We start from the raw sequence: 17,313 nt of genomic DNA on the forward strand, positions 1-17,313 counted from the left end.
CAGCACAAGACTCAAAGGGACTAGGACAATTGTCTGAAACATGTCCCTCGGCTCCACATCTTTTACAGACGAAAGGACCGTCTGTCACAGCATTTACATGATAAATCCCTCCTTTTGAAGCTCCTCCCAACTCGTATTTATCAAACCTCGCCGTGAGAGCCTCTAATGCAGCTACAGAAGGAGATTCAGCAGCTCTCCTTTGATTTCCCCTGGAATTCCCATACTCAGCTTTATGGGTGGCCAAGTCATCAATGATCTTCCACCCCTTAGTCTCTCCCATGTTCTCCTGGAATCTGCCACTGGCTGCTGCATCCAAGATAACCCTCTGATCGTCATAGAGCCTATTGTAGAACTGATTGCATAGGCTCTATTTCTCAAACCCATGATGCGGAATAGTTTGCACCAGCTTCTTGAAACGCACCCACGCCTCATGAAAATTCTCATCAGGCCCCTGTTTAAAGCTCGTGATCTGAGCTCTAATGGCATTAGTCTTCGAGGCGGAGAAATACTTCTTATAGAACGCCAAGGCCAATGAATTCAAATCGGTGATCCCATTAGCAGCTCGGTCCAGGTCCCTGTACCACTCCCTTGCAGCATCACGAAGAGAGAATATAAACATGGTTTCCTTCACCTGGTCCTGGGTCACACTGGTCGGCGGGGGTAAAGAGCAGCAATAGTTAATAAATATCTTCATATGCTTGGCTGCATCTTCATTTGTAGCTCCCCCGAATTGGTTCCTCTCAACCAAGTTGATGTAAGAAGGCTTCGGTTCGAATTTTCTATCAGCTCCCGGTAATTCGAACCCCTTATATAGATTCGCAGCTGTCGGCTCCGAGTGACTAGCTATAGTAGCTTCTTCAGCCATCTCTAGAAAATCCGGAGATGTGACGGTCTCAGCTGATGAGGTAGAAACAGGATATGAATGTGGATCCTCCTCGAACAGCTCGTTCTCGTAGTAACTAGACAGAGTACTCAGCTCTTCCTCTGTCGGCAATAATCTAGATGATCGTCTCAACTCGCGCAAAGTCTTCTCAATCTCAGGATTGAACGGTAGTAATTCACCTCCCTGTGACCTGCGCATAAGAAGAAACTACAAATAGAATATGAGAATAGTTTAAGGAACAAATGTCCCTTAAACTAAGAAATAGACTAAAATAAAACAACTAAAAATTAGAACAATTGCCTCCCCGGCAACGGCGCCAAAATTTGATACCCGTCGTTGTGAGTACCAAAAATAAAATTTATAATACCTATTAAAACTAACAGAAGCTAGTGGTAACAGGGTCGAACCACAGAGAGGCAGATGTAATTTCTAGTTGTTTTAATTTCGGTCTTTAGGTAACAAATATGTGGGGGTTTTGATTTGATTTGGTCTATACTAATGGCAATAAAAGACAGTAAACTAAATAAACGGATGAAAACAGATATTAAAAGGGTGCAAGGATGGTCGGTTCACTGTAGTTTCGGCGGCAGCAAACTAGGTAGGTCTAAAACAAACACGTGAGACGGGAAAACAAGAGGTCCTCTCGGTCCACTCTCACAGGTAGCATCTTTCGATCTCGCTACAAGTCCCTAATATCACTAATACTGACTTTCGTCCTAAAAAGTGACTAAAAATCTAAACTTTACCTATCTTTCGATCTTAGCATAGTTTAGTCATTTCAATTGGTAGTCTAACAACTTTCCCTATCTTTCGATCTAATGGGTCAGTCATATACTAAGCATTCAACTAGTCACATGCATTCGATTCGTCAAATATAACAATTAAAACAATTAAAACGAAATAAAACACACGAGGTCAGTCGATCGACCAGGTAGGGCGGTTGATCGACCAACACGCGATTTCAGGTCTACATAATTCTACGCCGCCTAACCTACAGATCCCCTACATCCTAGCACGATAAATTTAGCTACTCATACTAGGAACGATAACAACGATAAATTTGACTAAATAATCTACTGAATTCATGCTTGAAACGATTAAATGAACGATTAACATAAAACAATAAACTGGCTTCGGGAGATCTAACTTAGCAATTCTATACTACGAATGAGAACAATAAACGAAATATCAGAACAGAAGAATACCGCGTATAGGAATTGTAGAGGAAAGATTAAACCCGATTGCAAAAGAGACTTTATTAATCCAAATAACCTAAACTAATGTTTGTATAGAACTAATGATAAAACTTAGATTAAAGCTTGATCAAAACGGGAACGTAACTTCTGTAAACTAGGTTACGTTATAAAGAAAAAGTACGCAACTCTTATTCCTAAACCTAGTGTATAATGGGCTCCCAACTTCTCGATCTTTTGATTCACGTCAGAATTAGCGGCTTGGTCGATCGACTATGCAAGGCAGTCGATCGACTGCTCTTCGCTGAACAGTAGCTACTGGAACTCATGGTCTGGTCGATCGACTATAGGCATCAGTCGATCGACTGAAGTAGCTGATACTTGACTTCTAACTTCTCGTGGATTTGTCTTTCGGGCCTCGAAATGCGCACCAAGCTCGTTCCTTGAGTAAATACTTCACGTCAAATGCTATTCAAGGTACTCGGGGATGGATTTAGCTCAATTTCTACCCATTTCCGCATAAATCTGCAATATTATATAAAAATACGAAAGTAGACGAAATGGGGCAAATAGTAGCATAAAACTACATAAATGAGCTCTGAAATGCGTATAAAATAGGGCGTAAAACAACATATTTAGGACACGCATTAGCTGCCGCTTTGGTATGTTCTCAACTTTTATTTCTTAAGCAACAACTATGTGATTATGGTATAGATGTAGGATGTATTCCTATTTTATGTGATAATACGAATGCTATAATTATTTCCAAAAACCCAGCACGGCACTCTCGTACTAAGCATATTGATATTCGACACCATTTTCTACGTGACCATGTTGATAAGTGGAATATAAAAATTGAATTTTGTAGTACAGAAAAACAATGGGCATCTATTTTGACAAAGGCCTTGGCTAGAGAACGTTTTGAGATTTTACGGTTGGAAATTGGTTTAATTGGTGACAATTAAACTTGTCCCAAATATTTACGATCTTTATGACTGACTATAGATAGACGTGATCGTATGACTATGTTCGTATTTTCCGGTGCAAGTATACTCTTGTTAAATATTATATTATGTTACGAGAATACTCCGTCTGCTAGTCATATATTATGTGTATCTTTTCAAACCAAATTTCCATCACAATATTTCCTTATTATTCCTTTTAGCCAAAAATCCAACCCAAAATCTCCTCATAATCTTTGCTAATATTTACCCATGTGATCTATTTACCAAATTCTATCCTAAAATATTTAACCCAGATTTTTATAAAAAAAAAAGGAATCTTTCTCCATGTGCCGCCTATATAATATCCTACACGTACCATAACTCTTTTATTAACCCAATTACTAATACTCCACTTTCATCCGTCGCATCACCATCAAACACTTCTTCTATATTTTCAAAACTGCTTCTACACTCCAACTCTCACAACTTTCCATCAATTCATCATCACTATGTCTCCACCCACAACTCGCCTCAACTAACCTTCAACTCGGTCCTCTACTAAGACCGGGTCATCAAAACCACCATGCAATAAACCCAACCAAACCACAACCACCTCCTCACCTCAACCAAACCCAAAACCTACCAATCCCGATCATAACCACGTTGAGACTAGCATCGAGGGAAAGCGTCGTAAGCTTAACAAAGGTAAAAAGAAGGCTATTGGTGTTGAGGATTTGGTTGAAGAGACGGAAATTGTGGTTAGCCGTGATGGTCATCAAATAACATTGTTTCGAGAACATATGCCGAATGGTACGGTAACACTACGCCAAATATGACCTTCAATAACGGTCAGGTAATGCAATTAGCGTTATTAAATAGAAACACGGAACCGTTATTGCAACGACTGTTGTTAAATATATACCACGATTGTATACAAACACACGACCGTTATATAACATCAATAACGGATCTATAATACCGTTATCACAACTCAAGAACCGTTATAAAACTGTTGTTAAATATGTTTATGGCAACGGGTATACTTTTAAGAAACCGTTATTAAATATTCATAACGGTTTCAAACACGTTGTGCTAGTTTACTATTGACAACGGTTTAGTGGTTCCAAAACCGTTGTTAAATATTATATATGATAACGGTTCATTTCGTTATCTTATTTAATTAAATGTCAAAATTTAACAACGGTTTTATTGCGTGCTAAACCATTGTTATATTTATCAATTGAGAACGGTATTTAACCGTTATTTATTTTTATTGATAAAACTTTGACAACGGTTCTTCTTAAATAAACCGTTGTAAAAGTTTTGAACTCGACAACGGTTATCGTTCGTTATCATATATTTTAGGCGGTTTGAATGGGAGGGAAAAGATGTCCACGGTTATTTAACTAAATAAAACCGTTGTCAAATAATTATTTGCAACGGGTGTTTTTAACCGTTAATGTTTTTAATTATTATTTTTTTCAAAACAAAATGATTTTAGCTTGTTCTAGGAGCTCCTGAAATGCTATTTTTTCAGCAGCGTTTGTAGCAGCAGCTGGAATGCTATTTTTCAGCAGTAGCTAAAAATAGCATTCAAGCAGCTGCACACTGCAAAAAGTCAATCCTGCATCAAAATATTACACCCTGTGATCAATTAAACCCAGTTTCAAAACAGTACAAACAAGATGATCAAAAGCCAAAACACAACTTCCTCAAAAAAAGAAAAGAAGCCAATACACAATGACTCTATATATACACACACACGTACATAAAGCATGAGCAAACTATTGAGACTCCGCTAATGAAACAACATAACTGGCCCACATATTTCTCATCTGGTTCATGTCCTCTGGCGAATATTCTGAGACTTTGTTGTGTATTAGTGGAAACTACAATTCAAAATATACATAATCAAAATAGATATAATACATAGAAGTATACAGAATTAAACTCAATTTACATCTGAAATAGTTTCTAAATCACACTAACCCGTATCGGAATGGTAGAAAGTTTTTCGTTGATAACCTTCCACATGGACTGACAAACGTAAAAGGCGCATTGTTTGTCGTCTGGTGCTTTAGGAGACTATTATATAAATCACACACAAATCAGCTGAATTAGATAATCAACCTCTCACATAAACATTAATTAAATGATACGAGTAATTATTAAGAATACACTTACTAATGGCGTGATAAAATTGGGAACAGTGTTGCTTTCATATTTCCCAAGTGGACATAATCTTTTTTTTTTTTTTGCTTCAAAAACACTAATTCATAAATATACACACATGCCATTATTATTTTCATATATATGGCTCATGTCATACAATAACAAATGACATTATTGAAGGTTGTAAACTTACTCAGTTATCATCCTTACACAACTGTCAGGAGGTTTGCCTTCGCGGGAGTTAATCCATTACATTGTTTTTGTTTCCACTTAGATTGCCAGTAGCACCCAATGCTTCCTATTCAATTTGGGACATTGAACTGTTAGTTCATTTACACGCATTTAAGCATGTTAATAATACATTTATAGAACCGTGATTCATTACAATAATCACGTACTATACTTACATATTCTCATTGTAGGGGGCAAGCCATAATTTTTTGGACGACATCAACCGACGAACGATACTATTGATTTGTTCTTCGTATGAAATTCTGTGCACAGAGAACGCCTTAGGACTCCAGAATCCGTAGGTGTGAATTGGGACCTTCAACTCAGCGAAATGATTATTGAGGTACCTATTATGCCACATGGAACGAAGATTGTTATTGTAATTTATAATTCAAACAAATATCATTATTCGTAAATGGAAATGACTAAATAGTCTTATTAATAAAACTTACTTCATCCAAATCAAAATGAAACAGCATCTAAATTGTCAAGGTCGACAAATTCCATTAGTTGTTTCGGGTCCAGTACGGCTATATCAGTTGCGCCCATAATTTCCTTTTCAATGTTAATCATGACTACATCCCCTCTAGGTGACCACTTTACAGCCAGGTTGTGCAAAGCCTTTAGCGAAGCAGTTTTGATTTTTATCTTATATTCACACGATTCATAATCGTTGGGGCGTCTCCTCAGAAGCGACGCGCTGCACTTCTTAGACCCGGGTGTAGTGAAAAGTATGTGAGGGTTGCTAGGTCATCGCCCGGAAGCGACGCGCCATCTTTACATCTGGGGGTGGTGTCAAATAGGCAAGGGTGTGCTACATCTTCTAGACCCGGGTGTAGTGAAAAATATGCAAGGGTTGTTAGGTCGTCTTCCAAAAGCGGCGCGCCACCTCGAAGTATGGGTGTGGTGTCAAATAGGTTTGGATCTAGGAAGCATGGTCTAGAGCGGGTAAAGAAATCAGGACATGACTTTGGGAAGTGTAGTAGGTTACGTTTTGGTACTTGGAATGTTGGTTCTTTGACAGGGAGATTAGCTGAGGTAGGGGAGGTTATGAAAAGGAGGAGAGTGCATATAATGTGTCTACAAGAGACAAAGTGGGTCGGAGATAAAGCAAGGGTGATAGCGCCTTGGGGTTATAAGCTTTGGTACACGGGTAAAGACAAAATTCGTAATGGAGTGGGTATTGTCATTGATAAAGATTACATTGATGATGTGGTAGAAGTATCGAGAAAGAGTGATAGGATTATGAGCATTAAGCTTGTAGTCGGGGATGAGGTGGTGACGGTTATAAGTGCTTACGCACCTCAAGTAGGTTTGGATGCTTCTTTTCGACGAGCCTTCTGGGAAGATTTGGAAGAGGTTGTAGAACGAGTCCCTATTGGAGAGAAATTGATTATTGGTGGTGACCTCAATGGGCATGAGGGTACTAGTCTAGTTGGCTTTGAGAACATTCATGGGGGTTTTGGGTTCGGGGAGAGAAATGAAGCAGGAAGTGACATATTGGATTTTGCTTTGGCATATGACTTGGGTATAATGAACACTTGGTTCGAGAAAAGGCATTCTCATTTGGTGACTTATAGAAGTGGAGGTAATGCTAGTCAAATTGACTTCCTTTTGGTAAGGAATGTGTGGAGGAAAGAGTACACTGATTGCAAGGTCATACCCGGGGAAAGTGCCGCAACACAACATAGACTAGTGGTTCTTGATTTTCGGGGTAAGAGAGACTTGAAGAAGAGAAAGATAATCGGTGAGGCACGGATCAAGTGGTGGCAGCTACAAGGGGGAAACCAACAAGTGTTTTTGGATAACGTTGGAAGTAGCGATATTTGGTCGGATTGCGAGGAGAAAGATATTTATGCAACGTGGGATAAATTGGAGCATGTTGTAAAGGATTTGGCGAGGGAGGTGTTAGGGGAATCTAAAAGGAATAGACCATCAAGTAAGGACACATCTTGGTGGAACGATGTTGTGAGACAAGCGATAAAGACTAAACGTGAATGCTATAAGGTTCTGGGGAAATGCATGAGTGATGAGAACTTTGAAAAGTACAAGGAGGCTAGACGAGCCGCTAAAAAGGCCGTACGAGATGCGAGGGCAAAAGTTAACCAAGAAGAGTATGCCAGGTTGGACACGAGAGAACGAGAGAAGGATATCTATAAACTGGCTCGCATAAGAGACCGAAAAACGAGAGATATTGGGAGAGTTTGGTGTGTGAAAGATATGGACGACAAGGTTCTGGTTCAGGATAACGAAATAAAGGCTAGATGGAGTTCTTACTTTGATAATTTATTCAATCGACATCAGGAACAAGGTTTTGGGGATGTAGAGGTAACACCAAGCATGGTTAATCGGGAATTTGTGCGTAGAATACAAAAGAGTGAAGTTAGAAAGGCGTTAAGGAAGATGGGGTCAAAGAAAGCAGAGGGACCGGATGGTATACCCATAGAAGTTTGGAGGTGCTTCGGGGAGAAAGGGATCGAATAGGTAACCATGCTCTTCAACAAGATTTGGAGGAGCAACAAGATGCCATCGGCTTGGAGGAGAAGCACTCTTGTCCCTTTGTACAAGAACAAAGGTGATGTTCAAGAGTGTTCCAATTATCGGGGAATTAAACTTATGAGTCATACGATGAAGTTATGGGAGCGGGTAATCGAGCAAAGGCTTAGGAGATGTGTAGACATCTCGGAAAACCAATTTGGATTTATGCCCGGGAGATCGACTATGGATGCGATTTTTATCATGAGACAGTTGATGGAATACCATCGGGACAAGAAGAAGGACTTACATATGGTTTTTATTGACTTGGAAAAGGCATATGATAGGGTACCAAGAGAAGTACTTTGGTGGGCTTTGGCGAGAAAGGGTGTGTCGCGAAAATATATTGACCTCATAAAGGACATGTATGAGGGGGCTAGTGCAAGTGTTCGCACTAATGTTGGGAGAACGGAAGAATTTCCTATTACCATCGGGGTGCATCAAGGTTACGCACTTAGTCCTTTTCTCTTTGCTATAGTTATGTATGAGTTGACAAGGGATATTCAGGACGACATCCCTTGGTGTATGATGTTTGCTGATGATATTGTGTTGATTGATGAGACAAAAGAGGGGGTGGAGAGAAAGTTGGAAATGTGGAGGCAGACTTTAGAGACTCGTGGGTTCAGGCTGAGCAGGAGTAAGACTGAGTATTTGAGGTGTCAGTTCACTAAGGTGGCATGGTTGAGATCGACAGAGGCGGGGAGTATTATTTTTGATGGGAATGTTGTTGTGGGTTCGGATTTCTTCAAATATCTAGGATCTATATATTATTCAAAAAGATGGGGAGTTAGACGGAGATGTGGCTCACAGAATTAAAGCGGGATGGTTTAAATGGAAGAGTGCTTCAGGGTTTCTATGCGATAAAGATATGCCCCAAAGTTTAAAGGGAAAATTTTATCGCATGACAATTAGGCCTGCCCTACTTTACGGCTCCGAGTGTTGGGCCGTGAATCATTGTCACATTCAAAAGATGAGTGTGGCGGAGATGCGCATGTTGAGGTGGATGTGCGAACATATAAGGAAAGATCGGTTAAGGAATGAGGTGATTAGGGAAAAGGTAAAAGTGGCGCCAATAGAGGACAAGATGATGGAAAACCGACTAAGATGATTTGGCCATGTGAGAATGAGACCTGTGGACGCTTTTGATTAGGAGGTGGAGACTTGGAGAACAGAAAAGGTCCCTAGAGGCAGAGGAAGACCGAGACAGACATGGTTGAGAGTGATAGAGCACGATATGAGAGTTCTGGGGCTTGAGGAGAGTATGGTGACGGAGAGGGCACAATGGAGGGAAAGTATACATGTGGATTTTTAGTATTTGATGTTTTTTGACAGATTTAGTGTTTTTTTATTTAATTTAAAGAAATTAATTTATTTATTTTTCTCCCCTTTATTACACTTTTTCACCAACCACTTTCTTATAGATTTTACCTAGTTCATTCCGGATCCTTAACTCTATTTCGGTTTTTAAAAATCGTTTTAATCTTTTCTCTCGATTTAAATTTTAAGTTTTCATAAAAGAAAGACGGAATTCGATTTTAAAACCTCTAAGTTCACCTTGACTTTCTATTACATTTTCGTTCTTCCTTTTGTTTTTCATCTTCCCTTTTTTTATTCGCATTTTGAGGCGTGCGTTCACCCATGGACGGTTCGAAAAGATGATTCATGTCAGCCGACCCCAAATCATTTTGGGATTAAGGCTCTAATGGTGTTGTTATGCACACGATTCATAATAAGAATCATAAGTAGGCTTGACTGCAACAAATTTCGTTGATGTAGTAGTAATTGCTTTAGCTTTCATCATGGCTTTGCTTAACTTCTGCAAATGTAAAGATTAAAGTACTTAAGATATGTTAATATTCGTACCCTAATATATTTAAAGAACAAGTAATATTTAACGTCTGCATATAGGTACCTCGGGGATGACAACATTGATGAGGTTGTCAGGCCATTGCACATAAAGAGCGTAGGGCTTCTTCAAATAAGTGACCTCCTCATTAGGAAATGATACTTTTACTTCCCCATACCCGTCTTTATATAATTCGGACACTTCCACTTTCCTACATTTCTCACGAAGGGGTAGACCATGAACCTTAACTTACTGAAGCCGGTCATAATTGAACACGTATCCCCTGGCAACAATAACTTTTTGTTTCCCATGTAAATAGAACAGACGACAAGCCACCTTGCAATCGCCCTTCACGTCAGCTTTAATCAATTAGTACACATACATTAACTAACTTTAATAAATTTCATAAGTAAAAAACGTTTATGATATGAATAATTATAAACTAGCAGCTATTGCCTTTTTCGATGTTGAGAAGAACATCTGATCACCAACTACCTCCACCTCATCCTGTGTCACTGCCTTCCTGGCTTCCTCTTCAACTGCCTGATATCGATCCTCGGCTCCCACCTCAGTCTCTTTTGCCATTTCTTTCTCCCTTGCCATGTCATCCTCGGCTTCCTTCTGTACATAAACACTTGTCCATATAACACGTACTGATTTTCCAAATCATATAACACACTATATATAAGACATAGATATTATTACCTCTTTTTCCTCCTCCTCCACCTCCTCCTCCTCCTCCTCCTCGGCTTCCTTTATGACTTCTTGAACCATATGCAACTCTTTTTCTAATGGCTTTTCCCCAGTTTCCAACATTCTCAGCATCAACCTGGCTATTTTCTTTAGTTGTGTAGTAGAAATTAATGTCAGCATATATAGTTATAAATTACGTTAGTTCAAATACAGTATTTATACGGTTACCTTCTTGGAATCATCACCACTCAATTTTCTTCGAGTAGTTTTCCCAAAATACTTAGTGATACCAACATGTGTCGATACCCCTCTCACACGACCTGGATGCTCTGCTTTGCCGACTGCTCTAGCAAGAATGTCATCACGTCCTTCAGGCTTCCATTTTCCTTCATGTACCTCCTTCTCAATGATCCTCTACATACACTTAAAACCATTAAGCGACTCACAATTATAAAACTCCGACCACCAGTTGTAGGAGTGACATATTTATTCAAACTTACAATTTTCTCTTTGATGTCCTTATCATATTCAGTTTCCGTCTTTCCATTCTTAGGAGTGTGACATTCTATTCAAGCGTCGTGATGACTGAATTTTCCAGGCTTTGCCTACAATTCATTCACCACATTGATATCCTCTGAAAATATGTATGATTACTATGAACATATATAATAACATCCAACTAAAACACCTAATAGTCTAATACTATAAGAATTATGTACTTACAAGTTTCGTCTTAATCAATCTATAACCACCTCGGGATCCGTAAAAGACGGTCTTTTTCTTGAAAATGTTCGCCTTGTTCCTCTCACTCATAGCCTTCATCAAATAAATTGTATCAAGAAACGTAAGCATGACCAAACACTAAACTAAGTATACTTCTTTACTTATTATTATTAAGTTACCTTAAACTTGTCAGACTGTCTATAAGCAATATAGCTATCCCAATGGTCCTGACTGACATACATATACTTCTTTTTTGGTGGTTTCTTGTTCATCTCCCCAGTTTCCTTGTTGAACAAGTGGTTCTCAGCAATCTTTAACTTCCAAGATCTGAGGGCTTCTCCTATCTTTTTTTTTTAGGTACTTATAATACTTTTCGGGTACAACATAAGCTAACTGCATATATGATGAGCATAGTTGGTACAACTGTTTTGGCTAATACATATCAAGTAGTAACTTAATTTCAGCTAAAACATTTATTATTGTATATACATACCTTTATTCTGTTGATTAGCATGGTGTTCCGTATTTTACTCAGTTCACTTATACGCAGCGTACCGAGAGGCACATACTGTCTTACACAACAACCAATCCAACTCGCAAATACCCGGCATTCTCACCATATGGCAGCCCCGTATCTTTATCTCATTGTAAAGGATTAGGTATCTTTGAATTTATTGCTTCTAGGGAAACCATGTGGCGCATTCGACCCGCAGTGTGTTGCAAATTATTCTCATCACCTGAGTTGTCGCCTGACACATTTTCATCGTTTCTTATCCGCTTTTAGGCCATATCTAAAGCAAAAATTAATAAACAAATAATAAAAATGCATACTTATAATAACAAACAAATCTCTACAGAGGAGGCTCTATTACTTCTTTAAAGAGGAGAATCCAGATTGATCTGGCAGCGGCAATGGCGATGATGACGATGACTGCGACGACGATGGGGTAGGTTGGTGGTTGAGGGGAAGCTCAATGTTTGAGGATATTATATGGGGGAGGGGAAGCTCAGAGTATATATGTGTGAATAATACAACACTTGCAACACCTTGTTTAATGGAAAGTAATAAACACGGTATAAGAAAAACCGTTGTATTTTGTTTCCAAACAGACAACGGTTTTGTTTGAAACCGTAATTGATTAGTACTATCTATAACGGCTTAGAAATAACCATTGTCTGTAATATTTTCATTTTGTTTGATTTTCCCGCCAAGAAATAAAGCATCATTTTTATATACATAACAACGGTTTAGGTATAACCGTTTTATTTTATATTTCATTTTGTTTGATTTTACCGCCAAGAAATAAAGCATCATTTTTATATAGATAACAACGGCCTGAACCGTTATAACTGTACACGTCTTGAACAACAGTTTAGGTATAACCGTTGTATTTAATAATTCATTTTTTTTTATTTTACCACCAAGAAATAAAGCATCATTTGGTACGATTTTTCCCTAACCCGCCCGCTGCAATAGCAGAAAAAGTTTACAACAGCAATTTTATATATAATAGTAAGACAAAAATTACACATGACGTAAGATATCTTTATTGGATTGCGGATATTTTCACGGCTGCCGGGAACGTTTTTTGGATTTGCTAGTCTCTTCAGTAACCCAAATACCTTCATCATGATCATCCCGTGTATATATGTTTGGAATGTTAACATTTTCAACATCATTACCAAATTGCGATATAGCACTGTGATCAAGTCCTTCAAATTCGACGTCTTCATCATCTGGAATTCGGCAATGGCAAGATAGAACAACTGACCACTTCTTATCCATAGGATCAGTAACATAAAACACTTGTTTTGCTTGTGACGCTAATATAAAAGGATCGTCCTTGTTTCCAACCTTGTCAAAATTTACTAATGTGAATCCTAAATCATCCTTTCTAACACCATTGTTGTTGTCAACCCACTTGCACACGATTCAGTTAATTAGGATTTCATTGAGCAAATGCTAACTGCATTGAATTTTCCTCCTAAATTCATCCAATTGGTCATGGTATGTGTAAGAACAACCTCTTATTCTCTGGTTTTACATGGCATGAATTTTGGCTATTTCAAAGGGGCTGCTGTCTTGAGACAAGGAGACTCTATTTTTCCTTTATTGTTTACCATTACCATGGAATATCTTAGCAGAATCTTATCTTATGTCACAGGCACCATGAATTTTAAGTATCACCCTTTATGTTGAAACTCAACCACCTCATGTTTGCTGATGACCTCCTCTTATTTTCTAAGGGTGACATAACCTCCATTATGATACTTCTTAGAGGTTTTACCATTTTTTCTGCAGCAACTGGGTTACACATGAATACTATAAAATCGAACATCTATTTTAATGGTGTTGCACAGTCAGTCAGAGCTGATATTTTGTAGGTCTTAGGATTCATTAAAGGAATAATTCCTTTAAAATATCTTGGAGTTCCCATCTCTGCTGGCAAGCTTGCTGCAAATCATTATACGGTTCTGATAGAGAAAGTCATAGCCAGGATCAGGACTTTTGGTGCTAAAAAGCTCTCCTATGCAGGGAGGCTAATACTTGTGAATTCTGTTTTGACTTCTCTTTATTCTTACTGGGCAACAATTTTTATAATCCCTAAATGTGTTCTGAAGAAAATAGATGCAATCTGCAGGAACTATTTATGGGATGGAACCATTGAATACCTCAGAACTCCAAAACTCAGTTGGGAGAAGGTTTGCTCTCCAAAATGTGAAGCGGGTTTAGGAATCAGATATAGTTATTGTTGGAATCAAGCAGCTATTGGGAAGCTTGTTTGGTGGCTTTACACCAAACCTGACAGCTTATGGGTGAAATGGGTACACAATATTTACTTGAAAGGGACACCTTGGAATTATTATACTCCAAAGTCTGATACAAGCTGGTCCTGGAGGACCATATGCAAAGTGAAAGAGAAGTTTAGCACTGGATACACTAATGGCCATTGGACTGCTCATCCCACTGACTATACTGTGTCCAGTGGATACAATTGGATCAGGAAGATACAACCTAAGGTAACTTGGCATTTATACATTTGGAATTCTTGGTGCATTCCCAAGCACCAGTTCATCAACTGGTTTATTATTAGAGAGGCTTTAATGCTGAAAGATAAGCTCCTCTCTTTAGGCATCAGTTATGATAATCATTGCTTACTATGTGGGACTGGCCCAAAAACTCATTTGCATCTTTTCCAGCATTGCCAGTATAAAAAACTGGTGTTTATGCAGCTGGAGGCTAAATTACATATGAAATTGTCACAGACCAATATATTGTTCTGGATTCACAACAAACATTGGTCTAAAGTACGCAAGAAGGTTACAAATGCGTGGGTACAAGCTATACTCTATGCAATCTGGTTACAAAGCAATAGAGTCTGGATGGAGGGTGTTCTTGCTCGTCCTGAAAACAGTGTTGAAAGACGTGTCTAGCCTCATGCGAATGAAATCTATGTATTGGCTAAAATGTATTATGAATTGTAGGGATGAGTGTTGGATTAAGTCTATATTTATTTAGGCCTAATTCAAACTATCAAATTTATCCATGGTTGGTAGCTTGTAATAGTTTGTTTTGTGCTTAATGAGAATTTCTAACCTTTCACAAAAAAAATAAAGGACTTCTACCATAACCTACTATAACTTAAGTCTAAAAGATGAACAATTGAATCTTAGAAAGATCAAAGGCAACTTACAAAGTAAAAGATTGAATCCAAAGGAAGAAGATGCAAAATCTCCAAATTAATTATCCAATTCCCTTTTCCCTGATCTTTTCTCTCTATCTTTTATGTGATGTTGTAAAAGTGAATAAGTGATTTATGAATAGGTTATCATGGTATATATAGTAGTAAAGACAGGAAGAATTAGGAAATTACAAGGAAATTACCTTATAATATAATATGTCCTATTATTATTATTTTTATATTATTATTATTTACCCTATTATCATATACTAGCTTACTAGAAAACACTCCCTTATTTATACTCAGTTACACGCCTATCATAGGCTATTCCCGACTCACTTTACATTTTATAATTTATTCCTGTCTCACAATCTTATCTCATAATTATAGTAAATATAATTTATAAACACCATTTGACATTTTCACCGTTCACTAACCATTGACCAAGCCTTAAAATAAGGTGTATTACAGTCCCGGTTATGTGAACCCCAATGTTGTGAAACACGGCATTCCTTAAACCCGTCCTAACCCAACTCTTTGCTCCATTTCATTTTACTTTTGTTTGACTTATATTTTGCTATTTATCTAATTTGGCCCATTTTGGCACTTTATACTCTATTCGGCCCATTTGCATATTGTCTTTATTCGGCCCATTGGATTTCACACTTTCGGTTTGTATTAGAAATATTCTATTATGCTTGCTTATCGTCGATTTGCTTCTCTGTAACACCCCCATTTATTCAGGAGTCTTTAGCTAGACATCCCAAGTAAATAAGAGCGTTACCATCTCGGTTTCCTGAGGTAGTGAATAAAAAAGTCCAACTCACCAAAGTACTTTAAATTAAAACTTAGCGATTACATGTTTATTACAACTTAACCAACTAAAAATTAATATAAAATAATTACAACTTGCAGCGGAAATAAATAAAGTGATTAAATATTCTATGTGGTCTAGACTTCTAGGTATACTGGCCAAGTCCTCACGCATCCCATTACTCCCAAATCACCTAATCTTTAATACCTGTCAAATCTGCTCCCCATTATGGTTCATCGCAAGTGTTCACATATACACAGTCAACCACGAGGTTGAGTAGCAATAAACCAAACAACAATAATCATCCAACCAAAATAGACATCGTTCGAATTCCCATCACTTCATCCATACAACTCACTTATGTCACTGGCAGTAGCACAACCCCTTGAACACCGTGTTATGCTCAACTGGCAGTAGTACTTGCGTACCATGCTCACCTGGCAGTAGTAATTACTTACTATGCACAACTATCTCTGGTAGTAGCAATCACTTGATATGCACATCTGGCAGTAACGATTACTCGCTATGCACAACTCGCAGTAACACCCTCCGTGTTATGCTCAACTGAATAATCAACTCCCCATACCAAATATAACCAACAACAAATACGCAATAACAATCCCGTCAGACAGCTCAACCAAGATCTTAGAAAACACAAATATTCTATCTCCCATAATAAATCACAATATTAACAATAGTCTCATCAACCGTCACAATTAAATATACGTTCACTTAACAATAAAACCCGAGTTGAGTAGGATTTATCCCTACCTGGCAAACGATTCCAATTAAGCAGCTCAAGCAATCCAAATAATTAAAGTAATCCAAACCCGAGTATAATTTCTTCACAATCGTCACCTAACAAAATATTATAATTCAATTATTTATTTGTTTATACCTTTTATTATATTAATTATTCCAATTAATTATTTATTGTCATTATTAAAGGTTACGATATTAAAAACCCGATTCAATTATAACCCGAGTCACCCAAATTAACCAATTAAAAACCCGTCACAAAACACACAACACTCTCCTCGCACACGGTTTCAAAACCGAGACAACCACTCCACTATAAACCCTCCAATCCCGACACCACCAACGACCACAGTCATCACCCAACCTGCCTACCTCCTCCCTATAGCACGACCCATCCACACACCCACTGACCACCCGTCAAACCACCGCCAGCTGCCTAAAAACACGCGTCCTAACTCCCTTCTCTACCCGACATCAACAACCAAACCAACACCCTCCATCGTGTATAAAACCCACGAACACAGCCACTACAGCCACTCTCACACCCAACGGCCACCACCATTGCCACCCCTCGTCCATGGCGGTTCCAACGGTACCCTCCAACCTCACTAACGGTTAGAAACGCGACTACGATGCTCGTCTTAAGACGGTCACACACAGGCCCCTGTTTTCCCCTATTCTGCCGCCAACACCGTCACCAACCGCTACCTGCCACCACACCAAAACCTCCCTCATGGTCGACTTAACCACCCTGACACATCCCCTCTATTCCCAGGTCACGACATGCCCAATTAGTGGGTCAATTAAGGTTAGAATCCCCAAATCACCAAACCCGCA

At 38.5% G+C, this 17,313-nt stretch overlaps 1 protein-coding gene and 1 non-coding gene across 2 annotated transcripts; both read left to right on the plus strand.

Moving 5' to 3' along the window:
* The first annotated feature begins 377 nt into the window (after positions 1–377).
* LOC141650110 (small nucleolar RNA R71) lies at positions 378–484 on the plus strand. Its single transcript, XR_012546168.1, has one exon. It is a non-coding gene; the product is annotated as a small nucleolar RNA R71 (small nucleolar RNA).
* A 12,696-nt stretch (positions 485–13,180) lies between these two features.
* Positions 13,181–14,655, plus strand: LOC141649028 (uncharacterized). The gene is made up of 2 exons (XM_074457731.1): positions 13,181–13,228; positions 13,606–14,655. Exons 1-2 carry the CDS (start codon positions 13,181–13,183, stop codon positions 14,653–14,655), a joined length of 1,098 nt encoding a protein of 365 aa, XP_074313832.1.
* The last annotated feature ends 2,658 nt before the right edge of the window (positions 14,656–17,313 follow it).

This window comes from Silene latifolia, chromosome 3 (genome assembly GCF_048544455.1).
Source record: "Silene latifolia isolate original U9 population chromosome 3, ASM4854445v1, whole genome shotgun sequence".
Taxonomy (NCBI): Eukaryota; Viridiplantae; Streptophyta; class Magnoliopsida; order Caryophyllales; family Caryophyllaceae; genus Silene; species Silene latifolia.

What these genes read in the sequence shown, in the direction of transcription:
- LOC141649028 (XM_074457731.1), top strand. Translation starts at nt 13,181, where the DNA reads ATGCTAACTGCATTGAATTTTCCTCCTAAATTCATCCAATTGGTCATG. An exon ending in AATTCATCCAATTGGTCATG is followed by an intron (nt 13,229 to 13,605) that starts GTATGTGTAAGA and finishes GATATTTTGTAG; the next exon opens with GTCTTAGGATTCATTAAAGG.